Below are 22,509 nucleotides of genomic sequence, written 5' to 3' on the forward strand. Positions count from 1 at the left end.
CCTCACACGGCTGGCTGCCCGTTTAGTCCATGCAAGTAATCTCCAATGTAGTCTACAGGTATACTGCTTGTCACAAGCCCCCACTGCCTGTCAGGTCTAACCAGAGCTGTTTTGTTAAAGTCTGAAGTGGGAGTTTGACACCAAATTGATAGAACTGTGTCAAGACAAGGTGCCCAAAATTTCGATCGTCCTTACACATTCCTATCAGGCCAGTGGCAATGTTGGGATGATGATGATGTGTGGTGTTTTATGGCGCAAGGGCCAGGTTTGGCCAAAGAGCGCCATGACATGTGGTAATGTTAACGATGTATTGTGGATGGTATGCATAATGAATTCCTCATGGTAGATGTGACATGGCTGTAAAAGGACCTAAAACCTGTCGCTGTAAGTGGCGTAGAACATATAGGCACTAAAATAACGACGCTGACTAGGTAGTGATGTGGGCTATGGCAATGGGCTTTCGTTAAAAACATGATGCAACAAAACTTAACAGTCACACCATAGTTTCAAGAGAGCCCTTGAAAGCAGGGCTTTTAGTCATGTGCTAAAAGTTGCCTGGCCAAATGATTTTCAGGGTGTCAGTTTCGGCTAAGAAATCTAAGACTATTTGAAGATTAAAAAGCGGTTCATCGCTAAGAAAAAAATGCAGGGTGAAGACGTATATTTTCGCGATATGCAGAAGAATATGCAGAAGAGAAATACTTTTTTCTCACCATTTATATTGCAGGGCACTGAATAAGAATATGGAGGACTATCGAGTATTGCCTCACTTACTACAAGTTGGAAGATCGCCCCCAGTCAAGAGATAAGAGCGAGTACCATACGTTTGGCCTATCCTTAATCAGCAAAGTACTTCTTGTACCGTGCTGTTTTCCCACTTATCCAGTTCCCCAGTTTTGGTTGTATTATGAGAAGCTTATTGATTGCTTGTGTATCCCAATCGCCTTGCCAATGATTCCTCAATTTACGACGTAGAAAAGGCTTTAGGTCTGTGGCAGGCAGGGGGATATTTCCATCTATGTCGCTAAAAGTTACTGACGTAGCGCTTTCATCAGCAGCTTCGTGGCCTTTTATACCTTTGTGATCAGCTACCCAGCATATGACAATCACTTGATAGGGAGCACAACAGACTACAGTTCACTAAAAACTGAGTTCTTATATTTTCTCCGACTACACTTAATGAATCTGTAAACAAAATAGCCCTAGCAAGGTTTGGGAGCCTTATGTTTTGAATAGCCGAGAGTATAGCGTAGGCTTCTGCTGTAAAGATACGTGTGTGGATTAGTGCTCCGGATACCGAAAATGAAGGCCCAGAGCTGCGTAGCAAACTCCATTAGAGGACTTGGAAGCGTCTGGTTAGCATTCTGTACAGGAGTTCTTCACTTGAAGTTCATGAAAATGGAATTGTATATGTGCTTCTGGCGCCCGCTTAGATATTTCTACAAAAGAGATGTCGCATTCAATGATCTGCTATTCCCACTGCGAGGGCAGGCGAGTGGGTACCATTAGGACATTCCCTGGGACTAAGACACCTGTTTCTTCAAACAAAGGTTCTCAGTCAAACAAAGGTTCAACGGAGCCCTAATAGCTGGGCGGTTACGAAATAGCCTGGCAGTAGACACGTCACGATTAGACGAGTGACATGCATGCTGCACGTCTGATTTAACCTTGAGTGCATAGGAAAAACTTAAATATGTCCTTTGGAGATGTAAGGACCATTCATTACACTCCACATACAGGCTTTCTACGGGACTTGTCCTAAAAGCACCTGTAGCCAGGCGTCTACCTAAGTGGTGAATCGGATCTAGCATCTTCAAAGCACTAGGCACAGCAGAGCTATATACTAGATCTCCATAGTCAAGGCGGGACCGTATAAGGCGTTTGTAGAGGCTTAAAAGGCATCTCCTGTCACTTCCCCAAGATGTGCGGGACAAGAGCTTCAGTAAATTCATTGTCTTCAGACATCTCGCTCTCAGATACCTAAGGTGAGGGACAAATGTTAGTTTTGAGTCTAAGATCATTCCTAAAAATTTATGTTCGCGGCTGACAGATAGCTGCTGTCCATTTAGATAGCAGGTTCAGGTAATACACCTCTTTTTTGAGACCCATACAATATTTCTATCTGTACGTCGTCCACATACATTGAATAAAACATTGTTCGTGGTATGACCCTACATAGGGAATTCATTTTTACGATGAATAGGGTGCAGCTCAGCACACCACCTTGTGGCACACCTGTTTCCTGCGTAAATGGACGAGATAACACATTACCAACCCCGACACAGAACGCACGATTCGAGAGGTAGCTTTGAATCACGTTCAAGAGGTTGCCTCTGACACCCATACTATTCAGATCACGAAGAATTCCAAAACGCCAAGTTGTGCTGTATGCCTTCTCCATATCTAAATATACATACCTGCCAACCTGGCGAGATCAAAAAATCTGGAGACTTTTTATTCGTGCCGGGGGGGTGTTGCATTTACTGTTTCAACTTCCAGTGGGACCGGGGGGGGGGGGGGGGGGGGGGGGGTCATTCAAACTTTCGGGCAGTGTTCAGCGCGTCCTTTTGCAGGGACCTTGCAGTAGCAGACTTTGCTCGCTTCAAAAATTTATCAGAGTAGCTTTGCTCAAAACATGATCCAGACTAACGGCCCTTCACTAGCAGCAGGTGTTGGAGGGTTGTGTTGCACACTGATGCGCAGAATTCAGTCCTAGTTTTTCGTGCCATGCTAAAAATCCTCTCACACTCTGCCTTGCTATGTGGTATCACAAGTAAATCGAGCATCACCTTGGCAACTCGGTGAAACATGTTTTTCATCAGTGTTTTCATTTTTCCAACCATAGACCACTGCACGTCCCACCTTTCTTCATTCAAAATGTCCTCTTGAAGACTGTACGCCTGTAGTGTGGCAAACTCAGCTTCGAGAGCATCTAAAGCGTATTCAGCAGATTCATTGGAATCTCGGGGCAGCAGTTGAGGGAAACTCTGAATAAAAAAACAAAGAATCGAGAGCGATGCCTGTGAAATAATTTCAGGATGGCCACCTCCGCATTCTTCAGAGTTGCGTTTCAGAATTGCGTCCACATCAACGCTTTGCCTAGTCGCATTTCGGAAACATTTTCCGTAGAAAAGGCCCAACGTGGTCACTGACACGAAGGGGTAGGTTGTGTTCGGCAAGGAATCCCGTAAACAGGCACTCCACACGGTATGACACTGTCGTCGCAGTTGTTCCAGAGAAAGTTCACTACGTTGTCTTGCTGCTCAGCGGTGCGAACATAGCTTTGATGCTTTGCCATAGAAACGTGCAGTTTGAAGTCGCTTTTGCCACCATGAGGCACGCTGACGTCGCATCCACACACTGTACAAAATGAAAAATGTTCTCCTTTTCTCGATGCCAAAAAGCATGGAAATTCAGAAGTGCAAGATCGCTAAAATTTCTGCTAATACCTTTTCTTGGGCTTTGATAGCGCCATGGCATCAAGCACTTCGAGGTTCCTAACTTTACATGGTGCACCGCAAACACGGCCTAGCCAACACTAATACACACAAACAGCAGTAACAATGCACCATGGAGGAAGGCATGCATGAAATGCAAGAGCTACATTGGCTCTGGCTTTGGTCGGCTTACTAAGTGCCGTAGTCAGCTGCTTAGTCGATGATACCGATGGCGCTAGTGCACCTGTTGTTGGTGATGCTGACGATTACGATGTGGCTGCAGATTCCGCGGTGCCGGTTTCGCAAAAACCATTACTGCGCGAACAGAGACAACTTTTCAAGAGATATAAGAAAGTGATCGTACAATCACTTTCAGTTCAGTCAAAAATCGGGAGTCTCCTGTGCGAATCGGGAGGGTTGGCAGGTATGAAAATACCGCTAATAAAAACTGCTTGTACACGAAGGCATCTCGGATATTCGCCTCCATGCGGACAAGGTGATCTGTCATCTACCCTCCCTAAAACCACACTGCAGGGGGTCTAGTATTTTGTTGCTTTCAAGATAATGAATAAGGCATCTGTTTACCATTTTCTCAAAGAGTTTGCATAGGCAGCTTGTCAGGGCTATAGGCCTGTAGCTGCTGGCCAAAGTTGGATCCTTGCCCTCTTTGAGAATAGGAATTATGACTGCTTGCTTCCAGGCAGACGGAATATAACTGGCAGAGAATATGGCCTTAACCCTTTCGCTGTCGGACCTTTCTGGCCATGACGCACCCCCAGTGTCGGCTTGGTTTCAGGGAATGAGCATAACAGGGAATGAACATAGCAATTTATTTTTGATTATGATTGGTATACAAATAACATAGTCAATGCAATATGCACATTTCAGTGTTCTGCAGCTGTTAGTAAACATCATCATCAGCAGCAGCCTGACTAAAATCCGTTCAACATCCGAATCTGACGATGCGCAACCCTCTTCCTCGCATGAGACTCTCTCCGAGTCCGAGCTCGGCTCGTATTCTGAATCGGAATTGAGCCACCGCTCCAATGAGCAGACGAAGGTCCCGCACGCGCAGGGAGGATGCGCTTTCAGTCGCCCGCACAACGGAGAGAAATGGGACGTTGCGTGATCAAGAAGACAGAGGGAGATGGAAAAAGGCTAAAACAAAGTTCGAAGGGCTTTACGTTTACTGCTGCAAGTCGGAAGCGAGGGGGCGGCGAGAGAGCGAAAGCAGCAATAGAGTCACTCTTTTCCGAGAGGCAACGGCGCGTGCCCCTGAACTTGACGCGCCCTAGCAAACACACCAACAGAAGAAAAATAAAAACCTTCAAACCAGCCGAGATGGCAGAACAACCCTTGAACCCATAACCACACGCTTGCGACGCATGATCCAGCGAACGCGGAGCCACCACGCCACTCAGCAAAGAGAGAAGGGCGAGTGGCAGTCCCACAGTACTCTTCAATACATGTATAACACAGGTCAGGCGCGAAATTACTAACTTGTAGAAAGAGGCAACAGATGGTGTGGCCAGTCCAGGAGCGCCAGCTTTGCGCTCAGGTGCAAAATTTTGAACGCACGATAGAGAACGTACCGGTACGTCAGTGACACTGTGGGGGGGAAGCGCGAAGACGTACCGGTACGCCCGTGACAGCGACAGGGTTAAAAAGTGGCAGTAGTTTTGTGTGTTTTGGCGTGTAGGTATTCGATCATCTCAAACTATTCGATCGTCTCCAGGAGCCGATTTATTGCAACAGTTCAATGCAGCCTTAAATTGCACCATGTTAAATGATCGGTTGTAAGGTTCATCTTCATCTCCTTTTTGATCCAGAGGCTGTCATTCCGCCTTTCGCTGATATCTTAGGAATGTATCTGAGTAATGGGATGAACTAGAAATGTACTGAAAATGTGCCCCTAGAGAATCAGCTTGGTCCTCAATAGTGTCTCCTTGTGTGTTTACTAAAGGTAGAGGATGAGTTTCGCTGCCTTTTATTTTGTTCACCCTGTTCCAGGCTTTCCATTTGTCTGTATATGAATTGATGCTACTGATGTATTTTTCCCAACTTTCCTGTTTAGCACGGCGGCGTGTTCTTGTACCTAGTGACTTTATTTTATTGAAATTCATCAGGTTCTCAGCAGTTTGAGATTCGCGAAGGTGACTCCAAGCCTCATTTTGATTTCTACGAGCTTCCTTACACTCCACATTCCCCCAAGGAACAGGTCGTTTGGAGGGCGGTCCATTTGATTCCAGCACCAACCATAAATGCTGTCAGATATGCCACTGCATCATCAATAAGAAGTGTAGAGATGTCTTCCCAAGTCATGCGGGTGAGTTCTTTATAAAGTTTCCAGTTGGCTGACTCTACTTTCCAGTGGGGGATGCATGGAGAGCATTCATCACGTTTTATTGATTTTATGACAATCCGAAAATGGTCGCTCCCATATGGATTTTTAAGCACGTTCCACTCTATACGGTACAAGTGTACCAGATGCAATGCTTAAGGGGGGCCATGGCAATTAGACATATCATACTTATTTTTAGACCACATTCAATTAACGTACATAGACTTGTTCAGGTTTTCAAGCTGATTTCAAAAGTGCAATTATATATTTATAGGTCAAGTAATTATGAAGGTAATTAAAAGTACACTACTATTATTTGTGGAGACAATAGGTAAAAAAAATCTGGACAGAATGTTATAATTAATACATGAGTGAACAGCTGAACGTTTAAGGAGTGAAATGTTGCAAGCAGTTTTCAAATCCAACAATAATCAGCAATTTAGCAGTTCATCAAAGTCCACTGTTTACACCATGGCTACTAGGTTACAAGAACAAAAGGGAAAAAAATTTTAGGAAAATGAAAAACAAAGATATGCTTGCAGCACTTCAAGCTTTATGCATTTAGCTTTATATTAAAAAAAGATTACAGCTCTAGCTGTCCTATATCTCGAGATATTGTTGCCACAAACAAGCAAGGTGAATGAAAAGCTCGTTTTGAGAAAATTGCAAAAAACACACACAACATTTATTCAGGAATATCACGAAATACCAACCATAACAGGCTAGTATGCCTGTTATGGTTGAACAGTTCCCAGCTTGGGAACTGTTCAACCATAACAGGTTGAACAGTTCATAACAGGTTGAACAGGTTATTATGAACAGTTCCCAGCTTGGGAACTGTTCCCTGTGTGGTGCTTTTTCAAGGCTCGATTCATGTTTTCGACAGATCCATGCTTTCGAGCTGAAGCCTTCATTCGCCGCTGGTCTTTCTCATTCATGTGATCATTGCTTACTCTGCTGGGGTTGAGGCTCACTTCTTCGAGTATAGACGCCGACACTCTGAAGTTGCCTGCATTAAACTTCAGCAGTGCCTCCGCCACAGCTGCCTCCACAGTGAAGAGAGAGGCATGGCGCTCCTTCATTGAGTGCAAGCTCTCGTTGCTGTTTTGGGTCTTTTCCCGTTGGCACCTTTCAAGCAGTTTTTCATCACTCAAGCGCTCGTATATGGGGAGTAAGGCCTGGCAAACATGAGGAGGCAAGTTACGAGGATGTTTCGGTGCAAGCTCGCACCTGGCCTGTGCAGCATTTTGACGGCACCAGGAGTTGGGGGCCTGTTAGGCAAAGTGTATGGTTTGCAACAGTGTCGTTCGAGGTGATGTGATGGCACGTAGCCATCACTGCCTTCTGCATGCCATCCACATCTCCTTTGTGCATTTTCAGCACCCACCCGTAGTACGTGCTCAGCCTTGTGATAAGGTCTGCTGTCAGTCGTCCCTTGCCACCAAGGCTCTGAAAGCCCGGTGCTTTGTGCTTCGTTACAAGATTGCGCAAAGCTGTGCCCATGCACTTTTGCACTTGATTTACGCAATCCTCCTTGTCAATCTCTATGTATACATACAACTTTTTCTCTTGCAAGGCAAGGTATGTGCGACTGTCCCCATCACTGAGCACAGTGGTGTAGCGAAGGTTGTGCCGTTTGAGAGACCTCCTGAAAAGAATAAGAGCGGCTTCCACTTCCATTTCTCCCGACTTCTTGTCAGTGTTGTTCTGGCACTGTGACTGGCCTTCCAATCTTTAAGGGGGGACGCGGGGATCAGATCGCGAAAATCGCAAAAAAGATCGATTTTTGGCAACGACGCGTTTCGGCATCTGCAATGCCTAATCTACATTGTATCAAAATGGTTTGACTGAAAACGCGCTAAAAGTGCCCGAAAAAAATTAATTTATCAGTGCGTAGGGCGAGAAAACAGCTTTAAATCGCGTAAAATCACCGCAGTTCGCGGAGCCCTAACTCGTCTTTCCCGCCACCGAACGCCGCCATCTTGGTATCGTTCGAAAGCTCGCAGTTTCGCCATTCCGTTTCTGAATTCTTCGGTCGTCGCCATCTTGTAACAAACACACAAACACAAAAGAAGCGCGGGTCTGCTAGAGGCGGTCACACGGGCCCTGCGATGAAAGCGGGCCTACGATTGGTTGTCGTACTGAAAGGCGTCTCGCCATTGGTTGCTGCTACAGCAGCGGGCAAGCTGGCAACCACAGCGGACCGCAGTTGTCTGCTTTGAAAACCACGCCGGCGTCGTTCTTCGTTTGACACTCGCAGAATTCGGATTTATGAAAGCTCCCAGGTCAGTGATGGATCGTCGCTCATTCGAAAAGAACTTTTAAATGAAGCATGCCTTCGGAAAACGGAAGCGCAAGCCTCCTACGGTGAGAAAAAGACGGCGGCCAACGGGGGAAGCGGAGAACCCGACTGAACACGCGGATAACGTGCCGCGTTATCTTGCACCGTGCGATTCCAGCAGCGATGCCGACAATCGCCCTGTGACATCGACACTGATAACCAAGCCACCGGAAGACGTGCCAACGGAGGCTCTCGCACCTGTGCGTACGTCCGCGCGAGTCGGCAACCGAGATCGCGTTGTTGGAGGCGATGCGGATCGAAGGTCTCCATCGCCGGCAGAGACGGTGTGCGTTTCCGATGCATCGTGCGACAGGGACACGCAGCCTGCGAGTAAGCTTCAACCGTCGACGAGCTACATACTGTTACATCGACAGCTACATACCAGACGAATCGTCGCACGATTCAGACGCGCCTTGGGCCGCGTTTTGTGCCAGCGGTGACTGCAGAAGCGCAGGCATGCAGTGTTCGCGACTCCCTTCGCGCAGTGTCCGCGACTGAGCGGAAGCAGCAATGCCAAGAACAAATTTCGGCCCCTTGTGACTGAATTCATTATTATGCCTGTTTCCGCGATGAACTCTTTGATCGCTAAAACTCTGTGCCCAAGATGCCAACAGCGTTCTGTGGGTGTGCAGTGCGATACCAGGCTCGGTCTGGCAGTGAAAATGGTGGTCATGCATTACTCAAGACGGCGCAAGAAAAGGATAAAGAACGCCTGAAGAAGGCATCCAAAGCCCACCAAACAATGAGGCAAAGGTGTAAGATGCCTGACAGCAATGATTCAAAATATTACAGCCCTGGTGCTTTTTAATAAATTTGCAGTGCTTTTAAAACTTTGCAGCCAGTTTTCTCAATTTCATTTTTTTGTCAATCACCTCGCTCGTGGAAAGCGTAGCACAACAATGGCTGGACCGATTTTGGCCCAGTTTGTTTTGCTGTGATCCACAAGCTGTGCTGCACTTAAAGACAGTCCTGAAATGTTTCTTTATCTTTCCATTATTTAATTATTTCACAATTACTACATGGCTCCATGCAGTGAAGCACAGTCATGTGCATGTTATGTTGAGCAAAAAATTATTAGCGTACTAAAAAAAAAAATCGAACACTGTCTTGATGTAGATTAGACACCTGGGCAAACATGCAAAGTATTCCCAGCTCCCTATCATGTTTCGTTACTGTGCCAGGCTTTCCACAAGCAGGGAACTTATAAATTCTTATAAAACAAAAACTAATTAAGATATCCTAATGAAATTTTAGATTTGTCTCTTTATTGCAATGTGCAGTGTGTGTGCCAAATTTCAGCCCTTTCTGTCAAGAAACAAAAAAGTTAATTCTGATCCCCTCCTCCCCCCTTAAGGGGGGACGCGGGTTTTAGATCGCGAAAAATGGCCAGAAAACAGATTTTTTGAAAATCACATTTTCAGTTTCTATAACCCTTTTTCTGTGTGATACCCAAATATCATCCCTGTAAACCACCTAGAAGTGCTCTAAAAAATTCGTTTCATTAGCCAAGGTAGCGAAAAATCTCGCGGAAATCAAGAAAGAACAGCGTTTTTCACGCCACAATACCTCCGGAACGGCGCGACCGAGCGCCGCCATCTTGGTCTCGTTGGAAAGCACATTTCTCAGTCTTCAAATTTGCCGCTTCAGCGATCTCCTCGATACAGAAACAAGCGCACAAAAAGCAAATGATTGAAGGTCGTGCCGGAGTCTGCGATTGGCCGCGCCCACCACGTGACTCCAGCGCGGTTCGCCATTGGTCCGGCGCTCGCGTCGTCTGCTCGGCTCTTTGCACCTCGCGAGTTTGGTGTCTCCACTCGCCGTAATCTCGACGTGTGAAAACGGGCGCTACGCGGACATCGCAGTAGCGTGGCCAATCCCTACGCTCGTGGACGTTTCAGACTCGCGGCTAAGCATTCCGAGTGTCAGCGACGCGGACTTCGCGACCAAGATTCACGCGCGGAATCCTCGGACATGCGGCTAAGCCTTTCAGCACTCGGTGTTTCGAATTCGTGACAAATTCGTATCGCGCACGCAATCCTCGGAAACGCGGCTAAACATTTCGCGTATACAGAGCCTCCGACTCGGCGATCATGCACATCGCGCGCGGACTTCTCGGACCGTCACCTAATCATTTTGTGCATCGGCGCCTCCGACTGCGCGAACCAGCGCATCGAGTGTCGACTCCTCGAGCCCGCGGCTAGGAATTTCGCGCGTCGGCACGTAGGACAGCGCGAATGAGCGCGTCGAGTGTCGACTCCTCGAGCCCGCGACTAGGCATTTCGCGCGTCGGCAATTCGGACTGCGCGAATAAGCGCATCGAGTGTCGACTCCTCTAGCCGCGGGAATTTCGCGCGTCGGCACGTAGGACAGCGCGAATGAGCGCGTCGAGTGTCGACTCCTCGAGCCCGCGACTAGGCATTTCGCGCGTCGGCAATTCGGACTGCGCGAATAAGCGCATCGAGGGTCGAGTCCTCGAGCCCGCGACTAGGCATTTCGCGCGTTGACTCCTTGTATCTGCAGCTATGCATTTCGGACATCGGCACTTCGGACTCGCAACCAAGCACATTGCGCGTTCACTCTATTATCATATTGTCACGATAGCTCGTAACAATATCTATCATACCACCCCTTCATAAAGAGAACCTCATCATGAGCTCTGTTCACTAGGCCCCTTGGGCTGGTACACACCTGGCTGCAGAAGTGATCGAGGCATCATACAAAAGTAAAATTCTGGAAAGCACCTAGCAGCTGCATATCTATCACTGACTCTCTGATCCTAAGTTCCACAGCCACTGTCAGGTGAAGATGACTTGGAAGGCTACTTACACTCGGAGCCTTCATTCAGTAACATGGTCAATTCTACCAAATGAAAAAAAAGTGCCTCACTGATTGTAATGGAGACTGCTATCAATCAGGCAGCCTGCATGTACAACACTGGAACTATATTCATGCCCACACATAGTTCTACACTTCGGTTTGAAACCCAGGCACCATGCTCTTTGTAGAGCGTGGTGCCTAATAAAGTTTCTTGTGCTAGTTCAGTGGCCAGTGTGCTATTATTTTGAGAGTGTGCAGTCACATTTAGTATGGCCATTCTTACAAAACACAGCTTCGAAAGGGTGCCATTTGTATAGCTGTAGATTTACTTCAGCAAAAGCTACATTTGTTTGAAACTTCAAATGCGTTTATTTCAGTTCGATGTTTTTGCACACTGTACTCCGCCTTACGGGTGTTTTATCTGGGTTGTTTTTGGCCAAAAATGACAAGGGTGGTATCATTTTATTCGTATTGAAATGATCTGGGGGGTGATGCTATTTTTATTACTCTTGCGCCGTCATGAAAATTACATACAGGTATAGTAATCGCTGCTAATTAGAAAAAAATTTTCATAATAAATGCAAGATTGTTTTCTTGTCCGCAAAATGCTTCCAAATGAATAAAAATAGCATCACCCCCTACAGTAGGTCATTAGCAATGGTGTCATGCATTTAGTTTTTGGTTTAGCAAGACGGAATCATCAAAAAGCCCCGTAAAGAGTTTGAAATTAATTTGACTTCAGACCTCAATATTTTTTGAACTGCTACAGCTATCAGAAATCTAATTACAGATCTGAAATCAGCACGAAAAATTACCCCAGACAGTGGAGTTTATTAAAGATTCACCCAAAAATAAGAAAAAACTTTTAAGACCCACCTCCCCCCTTAAAAGAAGGATTATCTTCTTTGGGGCCCCGCTCGCATGCACCGCAGAAATTGCTCAAGACAACATAGTCAATAACAAAACCAGTGAACAGTTCAATCACGGTGCCGACGCCGATGTGCGAGGAATGTCCGCGGGTCCTCCATGATCCACTGTATGACACCGCAATGTTTCCAGGATTGCTAAGGAACAATTCAGTGTAAAGATCGCGAACCGACCGCGCACACTCGCTTGTCAGGTTGCGGGCCGCGCGATCGGCTGCAGGTGCCAGCTTTCCCTTGACATAGCTTTGCCATGTCTTCATGTGGAGTCGGCGAAGGCTTATGTTCATTATTGAGAACACATCATTCAGGGCTGTTTGGCGATTTCCAGTTGCCTGCATAGCACGAGCGGCGAGCTCCACTTCGATGACACCACACCGCAGTTCACGCACGTAAGCAGCAACTTCACAGCAAGTCCGTATTCATGCTCCTCTCTCACTATATTTAAGCCCCCAATACGTATGTTGCAATTGGCCACCGCAATCATAGTGTTCACTGTATCTAAACCGACAACGGTAAACACAGTCCCGTCAACGAGGTGCACCGCGGTATCGGTGCTATCACCTAGTAAATCTCTCTTCCTCTCCATCAAGGGAGTTGATGAGGCGCTGCAGTTTTTCTTGCATTTTCCTTTTGCCCTCTTCCAATATTGCGGGCTGCAGAAACTTTGTGTCGTGACGCACGCTACCTCCGGTACCTCTGGCAGGCGAAGAGGGTGAAGGGTTTGTTAGGCCTAGGCCTACATCGAAGTTATCGGCGATCGGATCGGCGATAGCGTCGGCGGGCGCCACGATTTCGACGCTGTGCTGGGTTGCGGAGCGCTTCTTGCAGTTCTGAATCAATGTACATCGCACTTTTCTTTTACCAAACTTGTTCCTCGTGTGGAATTTTCTTCCCAAATGGGCCATCGCACAGCAGACACTGACGCTAGGGCAATATGGTGGATGGCGCACGGCCAACTGGAGTGGGGAGCAGACGACGAGAAAGAAATTCCGCCGATCATATGGCGCCCTCAAGTCAAGTGCGCTCAACAACGAATAAGAGAACGGGCTGGGACCCTTCTTTGGCGGTAACTGAAGGAATCCAATGGCTGCATAGAGCCTGCGTTGGCGGGAAATTGAAGAAAAAAAGACCGCTCTTTGAAATGAGACCAAGATGTCCACACTACGATGCGTCAAACAGCAGCTGCGTTTCGCAGAAGTGCCCTTTTAGTATTAATTTCAGCTTAAATATTGCTAGTATCAATGAAATGAAGCAATGCTACGGCTAAAATACTGATAGAATAGTTTATAAATTCGGTCTGGTTGTGTAAAAAGGGCTGTAGATTTCAGTAACACCATTTTCAAAAAGTCAGTTTTTTCGCTATTTTTTCGTCCCAAAGACCCATGTCCCCCCTTAAATCGATCGATGAAAATGTTTTGTTTGCCATGCTATAGAATGTAGGCTCTTTATTGTTTAGTAAGCATGCACATGTAGTGAAGAGGAAGTTTTCTACTAAGCGTCCCCTGGCATCACAACGATAACCTCCCCAAAGGGTGTTGTGTGCATCAAAATCTCCCATGACAATATAAAGTTCAGGCAGTTCATAAATAAAGCTTTGAAATTCTGTTTTTGAAAGATGGTAGTTCGGGGGGATGTATAGGAAGGTAATTGTTACCAGTTTATTAAACAGTACTGCACGTACAGCAACTGCTTCTAGGGGTGTTTTAAGCTGTAGTTGCCAGTAAGCACCATCCTTATTTACAATTATTGCCACACCGCCCGACGAGGCAAGGGCCTCGTTGCAGTCTTTTTGGAAAATGGCATACTGCCAGAGAAAGTTTGTGAAGGTTTAAGGGGAGACACTGGTGTTTGATACATTTTTTTCATTTTTGTCAGATACAAATGAAATTTTCAGGCAAGGTATACTTTAGCCTGCTAGAAGCATATCTGCAATCTATTTCTTTCTTATTTTAAGTCGTTTTTGAGATAATTAATACCTTCTCAAAATCAATTTGCCCAACTTTTCAACAATTTTACCACTGAATATCAGAGAAAAATTTACATGTACACATTCTAGAACAATCAGAGATCACAATTAGACGACCATCACTGTAATTTTAGCTCTATTGTTACAAAAGTTATTGCCATATCAAATGTGGTGGTTATGAAGCTCAAAATTCTTATCTGCTGAACTGCTGTGCTGCCTTGGCTCAAGTGTAGCCCCTTCAAGATGGCCTCAAAGGCATGTTTCTCCCCAGCATTAAACCTGGTGACTGCTTCAGCAACAGCAGTTTCCACTGTGAAAAGCGAGGCATGTTTGCTTTTAGGCACAAGCGACCAGATTACAGAATAGAGGCCCTCATTTGCGTTTTGAGTTTTCCCTCTTTGACAGCGATTCAACAACTCTGTCGCTGCAAATGGCACAGTTCACCACTAGTTTCACGGCCACTACATATTACCAGTCGCCCTTTAACACGTTCAAAGGGCCACGGCAGAATTCGCATTTCGCGCACCGAAGCAGATGATTTAGAGCCGCTAGGCTTAGAATCGTAAACACGGTCCCGATCTCCGCCGCTTCTGAGGAATCTCCGATAAGTAACTGCTTTCGGCGGATAGCTGATAACGAAGGCAGGTTCTGTCGTTCCTCCTCCGCGCGACGTTCAATTGCCACTTGTTCGGCTTCTGTGATGAGAAGCGTGTCGACACGCATTGCCCTCGACGTGTTGCTGGCCGCAGGCATCGCATGCGTGGTAGTAGCTTCGGTAGCTGCTGTATGCTCGCTGGCGCATGTCGCTATGCTGGTCGCCATCACTGCCAATTCATCCGATGCCACTTGGGGTATCCGAGAACGTCGCTTGCGTTTTTTCCCGAAAGCATGAGCCGTCGCGAACTTCCGTCGACCGCCAGCCATCGTCGCGTCGCTACGACGCACTAGACTGTGTCCAAACCACGTCTAACATGGCGTCTCGCATTGTTGGAGAAACTCCCGGTCGTCCAATCAGAGATCAGGATTTATCCCACGTGATACAAAGGCGCCAATGCCGTGCGAGTATTGCCCTTTTTCGAAAGTGTGTATCTTCATAGTAGCCAGACTTGGTGCCCTTTTCCCACTAAAAACGGAATGTAGAAGAATCCAGCTTTCGAATGATTCCAAAATGGCCGCGCTGCGGGTAACGGTTGGCGCAGACGAAGGCATTGAATTCGCCTCTTTTCGAGGGGCGTTTGCAAGCGAAAGCGGTGATGAAGCTGACTTTAGAGCGCAATAACAAAATAAGTACTCATCAGAACGCGTTATTATTGCAGCAATAGCTTCTCTAGGAGGTCTAGATGGCGAAAAAAATTGTTACAAGTCGATTTTTTAAAGATTTTTTGGGCCAGAAGACCCGTGTCTCCCCTTAAGATGTGTTTCTTGGACACACAGTACCTTTGGAGTGTACCTATGTAAAAGTTCCTTAATGTCGTCTAGGTTGTGGAGTAAACCCCTGACATTCCACTGTAATATCTATGTGTCCATATTATATGTGTTTTGTGCTGTGTCTAAGAGATACAGCTTAGATAGCACATGAGACATTTCCAGGCCCCGTGATACGGGATTTTTCTTTCTTCCCGGTGCACTCAAGGGAGCTGCGCTATTCCTTGGGAGTCTCAGACACCGGAGTTGTACCGTATTTACTCGCATAATGCTCACACTCGTGTAATGCTCGCACCCCCCACATTGGCTATCAAAAATTGGAAAATTTTTTTCCCCGCATAATCATCGCACCCCCAAAATTACTGCCGCGAGCCGTCTGCTTGTCGTAGCGATCGCCATGGTTGGGCGCGCATGCTACTAGGCGGCGGTACTGTGCTATCATCCGCTGCCACCGCCGCTACCGCTCATCCACTCACCACCGCTACGCCATTTTGCGAAGGTGTCTCCAGCTCTCCGGTGTCTCGTAGGCCTCGTTTGCTTTGTTCGCGTGTTGCACCGTGCTCTTTGTGCCACTTCGCCATGGGACGCTACGCAAGCTACACAGCTGCTTTTGAGCTAAAAGCTATTGAGTATGCGTTGGAACATGGCAACCGCGCCGCCAGCAGACACTTCGGCGTCAACGAGTTTTGCATCCGGTATTGGAGACGGCAGCACGACGAACTCAAGACGACTGGTAAGACACGCCGGGCCTTCCGTGAACCGAAGACGGGGAAATTTCCTGCCGTCGAATCCTCTTTACTGGAATATATCAAGGCTCGACGAGCGGATGGGTGTGCTGTGTCGTTTGATTTAATACGGAACCAGGCGCTCGTAATCGCAAGAAATGAGGGCATCCCGGTGCAAGACTTCCGCGCTAGTAACGGGTGGGCCACACAACTTATGCGGCGCAATGGGCTCTCGCTCAGGAGGCGAACGACGCTTTGCCAGCGCCTGCCCGCAGCCTATGAAGAGAAAATAGTGGACTTCCATCGATTCGTTATCAGGATCCGGCAGGAGAAAAACTTCTTGCTCTCCCAGATAGGGAACGCGGACCAAACTCCGGTGAATTTCGATATGCCCAGCAGCAGGACAGTCGAACAGACAGGCGCTCGGACTGTGCACGTCAGGACTACAGGTGCCGAAAAACAGAGGTGCACGGTCATGCTAGGCATGACGGCGGACGGACGGAAGCTCCCACCGTACGTCATTTTCAAGCGGAAGACCCTCCCGAAAGGAAAGCTCCCTCCTGGTGTACACGTGCGCGTCCAAGAAAAGGGGTGGATGACCGCGGACCTTATGGTGGACTGGGTGAAGACTGTGTGAGGGCGGCGACCGGGAGCGCTTCTTTTTCCGTCGCTCCTCGTGCTTGATAACTTTCGGGGCGATCTTCAAGAGGCGGTTCGGGCGAACTTCAAGGAACTGCGCACGGACCTGGCTGTTATACCCGGCGGCCTCACATCAATGCTACAGCCTCTTGACGTACCTTTGAACAAGCCATTTAAAGATAATGTCCAGAGGCTGTACACAGAATGGATGGCCGAAGGTGAACATGCTCCGACGCCGGGCGGCAAGATCAAAAGACCGTCCGTGGAGCTGCTGTGCAGCTGGGTATCAGAGGCATGGGGGATGATTGATGTAAACATGGTGGCCAGAAGCTTCAAGAAAACAGGAATTTCGAACGCCCTGGATGCGACCGAGGACCACCTGGTGTGGTACGACGAAGAAGCATCGGAAGATGAAGAAACCATCGATTCCAGTGTCGACACGGACTCTGATGAAGAGTACAATTGCCTGCAGGACGTACGCAACGCGAGTAGTGACGGGGAGGTTGCGCGCGGCAAATAAAGTGCTTTAGCAGCTTGAGCTTACGTTCACCCTGTACTTTCATAACGAAGGTAAGTTACGCTTGAAAGTAATGTTTTCGTTATATTTACAATTGCGGACCTGACAATCCTGATCTTGCACCCATTCACCTTTGCGTTTAACACTCCGAAACATTTGCTTGAAAATTTTCCCCGCATAATTATCGCACCCCCAAACTTCGCGTTGATTTTCAGGGAAAAAAAGTGCGAGGATTACGCGAGTAAATACAGTATTCGTTGTGTCCATCACCTCGTCCGAGGTGGTGGATAGTGCCCGCCCAGTGGGCACATTCGCGGGGATTTATGGCCTATCTGCACAGGCAGTGCCCTGGGACCAGCAGGCCTGGGGGTCTGCTAGCCCTCTTTGGCGGGGGGTGGAACAGCGCTGGCTTTTCTAGCCGGCAGGGGGTGGGCTGATGGCGTGACCGCCGTCACACTCCATGTGACTTGGGATGTGGCTTGGGCGGCCGCCGAATGATGTAGCGCTGCCTCCCGGCGCGCCACATCGGTGTAGGAAGGACTGGACTGATTGTGGAGAGCAAAACGCTTACGTGCCTTAGAAAAGATAGGTTTAGTTTGAATTGCAGTTATATGATTTGTTTCTCTTTTTTCCACGAGGGGGCACGATCGCAAGTAGGATGGGTGATCTCCTTCACAGTTGGCACAGCGCATTGCTGATGTCTGAAGCGTGTTCTGTTGAAATAAGCACAATTATCACACCCTTTGCAGGTTTGTGACCCATGCCCAAAACGCTGACACTTGAAGCACCGACGCAGATTTGGGATGTATTGTCTCACACGAAGCTTGCAGTAGCCGGTTTCTATTGTTTCAGGTAGGTTGCTGGTTCCGAAAGTAATGATTGTGTGTTTGGTCGGTATTCGCTTGTCATCTCGCCTTAATGTTATCCTGTGCACTTTTACTACATTCTGGTCTTGACATCCTTCTAGTAGTTCGCTTTCACTCAGTTTGAGAAGGCCATCTTCTGAGATGACCCGGTGCACTGTGTTCATGGATCTGTGTGGCCCCACTGAGACTGGAATTTCCCCAAATGCTACTAGTTTCGGGAGTTTGCCATATTGTACTTTGTCGTGAAGTTCGAGAAGAAGCTCACCACTTCCCCTCTTCATTACTTTATAGCCTGGGCCAATTGCTTCCGTGAGACATTTCGCAACAACAAATACCGAGATCAATTTAGCGTGCTGACTGTGTACAATGTGGTACTTGGGAAAAGATTGTTTTGGTTTCATGAAAAATGTGACAGTTTTATCGGTGCGCCCTCTCTTGAGGGAGTGATGAAGTAATGGTGGAAAGTCGCTTGCCATATAGCGTCAAAAATTTCGGCGGCGATGGTGGCTACCCACCACCAAGCCCAACAAGGGGATGCTACAAGGTTAGAAGAATAACTGAAGACGCCAGCCATGCTTTGCCACTATAACCCAATATAATATATCCAAGGTTGGATAATTACATCAGGTTAAGGGGGTACACGGCTCTTTGCGGCGAAAAAATTGCGAAAAAAATCGATTTTTTGAAAACGAAATTTTCGACATCTACAGCTAATATTCCTTTAATTCACCAAGTTTCGAATCTCGGGTAAGAGTATTTCGTCCGCAATATCAATTTATAACATCACTGCGAGCTGAATTCCGCGCAAAAACAGCCCTTTTTATCGCGGCGCGTAGCTCTTTTTCTACGCGCGCGATCGCAGCCATCTTGGTCTCGTTGGAAAGAGGAGCCTTCCTTCTTTAATTTCCCGCCAAAAGTGACTCCGTCGGTACGCCAGTGACGTTGAAATCTGGGGAGAAAAAAAGCCCGAACGCGCGATCCGATTCGTTGACTAGCGCACGTGACCAAAAACGCGCGCTGTGGTTGGCTGCGCGAGGTTCCCATCGTCTGCTCCACTCCGCAGGCGACGCGACTGCGCGTCTCGTAGGTTTGTTGGCACCATGCCCAACGATGTCCGATCCACCGGGAAAGTTCGCCACGAGGCACAAGTTCGGCAAAAAGAAGAAGCGATCAGCTTATAACTTTCAAAAGCGCTCCATTCCTTCTGAAAGCATCGAGAGTAGCTCGCCGCCAACCGCAAATGATGCCGAAACCGCGGACAATGCCGAAGTAGGCCTAGCCAGCTCACAAATGAAATCGTTACGGACAGCGGCCGCGTTCGGCGTGACACTGCAATGTTGCAGCGTGCGGATTTGTTGCAGAGGGAGATGAATGCTCAAAAAAAAACTTCGAGTTCTTGCGTCAACGCCAGCAACAAAGCGGGTGTTGGATTTGCTCACTCGCGCCGACGGCGTTGCAGCCGCGCCAGTCGACGCCGAGGCAGGCTTCGCTTTTCTCAGTAGGACTCCGTGAGCGGACTGATGTCGTCAAGTGCAAGGTGTGCGGCGGCAGCGTCGCAGTAGGCAAAAGCGAACGGTAATCTGGCCTCGCCATAAAGATCGTTATCACGTGCGCGTGTCGCGGCGATATCGCGTCGGCATGGAGCTCGACCCTCGTGAACAACCTTGCCGCGCGCGCGATGCAAGTCACCGGGAATCAGCGAACGGCGCTAAACGATGTTTTTGCCGCATTTGGGTGGCCGTGGTCAGAGCGACTACATTCCTGGTGGCTTTTAGCCACTTTCACTGCAAAGTAATGCAAAATTATTTCTGCACTTTTGATTAAAAGTGAATGTATTCCTTTTTTCTCGTTTTCTCAAAACACCGACTTTTCACTTGTACACAATGTAGGGTCAGATTTTGGAATTTATGCTTTAAAAATTTTCAATTCTGCTTTAGATCAGACAGTAGGGTAGCCACAATTCGAACAGTAAAGATTGAATTGCTATAAAATTAATATTTGATATATCAAAATAGTATTCCTACCATTATGTTCCTTATGTTTTATAGTACCCAGGCATGTGCCAATACGAATTTCGTAGCGCATTCCCCCCCCCCCCTATTGTTTCTGCAAATTATGAACAATGAATTTCATTTATCTTCAGAACTAAATGGCCTATTCGAAAAATAATTACATATTTGAAATCAACACAAAAGTCTTAACAAGAATGGAAGGTTTCATGAATATTGATGGAAAACATCATGAACATTATTTGAATTAGTGTCCCCCTTAAAGAAGGGAAAGTTTCATTCTTGCCTGGTTGGACCCCTGTATCATCCTTGATCAATTTAGTTTTCAAGCATTTGCCATAATCACTATGAACATGTCCTGAAATGTTTTTCTTGTTTTCTCAAAACGACATTTTTGATGGTAGTGTAGTTTTGGAGTGACGATATCTCTGGTTCTACTCATCTTATTGCAATAATTCTTTTTTCATCAGAAAGGTGGACAAATTGGGAGTGCAGTAGGCCTAAAATGTGAACAAATATCATTACAGAAATTTTGAAAAAGTAATAATTTCTCCAGGGTTTCACTAATGCCTTCTGCTTACAAAAGTTTGACATGCTGTAACTTCGGCATAAATCAGTTTAGAACATTCATTCTTGTAGCACTGCAACCTCTGATCATTCAACATCATTTTGATGTGCCAGTCTCCTTCATTAACAGCCAGCATTGTAGAGAGAACTTGCCTCCAAATTAGTCCATACAAAAAAACATGAATTGCTTATATTTTGAAAAGTACTTGTTGCATGGGAAAACCAATTGAATATTTGAAATCAGCATGTCAAAATACATAAGTGATGGAAGTTTTATCAAATTGTGGCCAGAAATAAAAAATAAAAATTTAAGTAGGGTGCCCCCCCTTAACCCTTGCCGCCCAGAATACGGAAGTGAGGAGAAGTGATAAGAAGACAGGAAAAAAAGAAACAGCGAGGGAGAAAGCAAAAGATTGAAGAGGGGGACAGAAAAAGGCGACTGCCAATTTCCTCCAGGTGGGTCAGTCTGGAGGTGCCATCTATGTGAAGCAGAGGCCAAAGAGGCCCCCTCAGCCAGCGGGCTTAAAGGTCCAAACACCCAGCATCGGCTCAACCCCCAGGATACCCCTTTCCCCGGACACGGCTAAGCCATGCACGGCTACACGCGAGAGGGTCCAACCCTCGTGTGCTCGGGTATGTGGTGTCACAACACACGAAATGCCTGCCGACGCAGGCGCCCCTGCGAGAGGCAATGTTAGGAAGCTGTCCGAATTATCAGTCAGTGAGTGTAATAACAAGTGATTTCACAAGATTTTCTGGCTAAAGAACTTTGTGCCACTGTCGTCCAAGATTGCAAGGACAAAGATTACTCACCAAGCTGAATTGGCCGAGAAGCTTGTTGTCACAGGCCATTTCACGTTCACCTTGGTGCACCTTGATTTCCACCTGCGTCTGCCCATCAGCAGCTGTAGAGAAGACCTGCAACAGCACAAACACTTGCCATGGTAAACATACCATGCAGGCACCACAGACCATTGGGCACATCAGTCAATGAATCTGAGCTCAGTCAATTTTCTCCTCAAGGGAGTTATACCCATTAGGAGACGAAAAATTGCACATCACTGCTCGGAAACACATTATACACTAAGCTATTATGTGCCTTATATCAAGCATCAAAAACTCAGAGAAAAATCTGCCAAAACATAGCACCAATTTTACACGAGCTCACATAAGAAAAGCTTCTGACAATTACTCAAAAACTGCATAATCCGACCAAAACCTGCGTTTATGCAGTATGTGGTTCCATATATATTAACAAGATTAACTATGCCATACACAACTTTATGGTCAGAAGGTGCAAGGTAGATTTCAAGGATACCGAGGTTTGTCTTGCACAAAAAAAGTTGACTGCCTACTAATGATCACATATAAATGACTCGGCTATTGGTACTAGAAATACCGTAATACTCTTTTTAAAATCAAGACAAGGGTACAAGAAAACACAAGGCTGTCACCTTTTCATATAAAGCTAAAATTTGTCAAACGTGGTGTTAGCCAGGAAACAGCAATTGAGCAAGTCACCAACCTGACTCTTCTTAGTAGGAATGGTTGTGTTTCGGTTGATTAACTTGGTGAACACGCCTCCCAAAGTTTCAATTCCAAGCGAAAGTGGGGTTACATCCAGCAGTAGGACGTCTGTCACATCTCCAGCTAACACGCCACCCTGAAAAACAAAAAGAAGATTAACTACAGGGTGTCTACCAAGTTGACATTTCCAAATTCCCGGAGTTCTCCAGGTTTTTCCTGGGTGCCTTTGCAAAATTCCCTGAGTGACGCAGAACTGTTTTATGTCGAGACGGGCTGAAACCATGTCGCCCAATGCTGTCACTCTAGTAAGCATGTGAAAAAAAAAAAAAAAACGACTTGATACTAAGGAGTAGTGTTTATTTTATTCAAAAAGAGAACAGAAGGGAGGGGTTAGTAAAATTCACAG

The 22,509-nt window shown here is 46.9% G+C and overlaps 1 protein-coding gene across 1 annotated transcript in view; it reads right to left on the minus strand.

Moving 5' to 3' along the window:
* Positions 1–22,509, minus strand: part of Hsc70-5 (Heat shock protein 70 cognate 5) — a 79,196-nt gene that overhangs the window by 18,807 nt on the left and 37,880 nt on the right. The window contains exons 11-12 of the mRNA XM_050193492.3: positions 22,102–22,239; positions 21,390–21,494 (exon numbers count right to left, since the gene is read on the minus strand). Coding sequence (XP_050049449.1) covers positions 21,390–21,494; positions 22,102–22,239 — 243 coding nt within the window. The remainder of the gene's footprint in view (positions 1–21,389; positions 21,495–22,101; positions 22,240–22,509) is intronic.

Source organism: Dermacentor andersoni, chromosome 1 (assembly GCF_023375885.2).
Source record: "Dermacentor andersoni chromosome 1, qqDerAnde1_hic_scaffold, whole genome shotgun sequence".
Lineage (NCBI taxonomy): Eukaryota > Metazoa > Arthropoda > Arachnida > Ixodida > Ixodidae > Dermacentor > Dermacentor andersoni.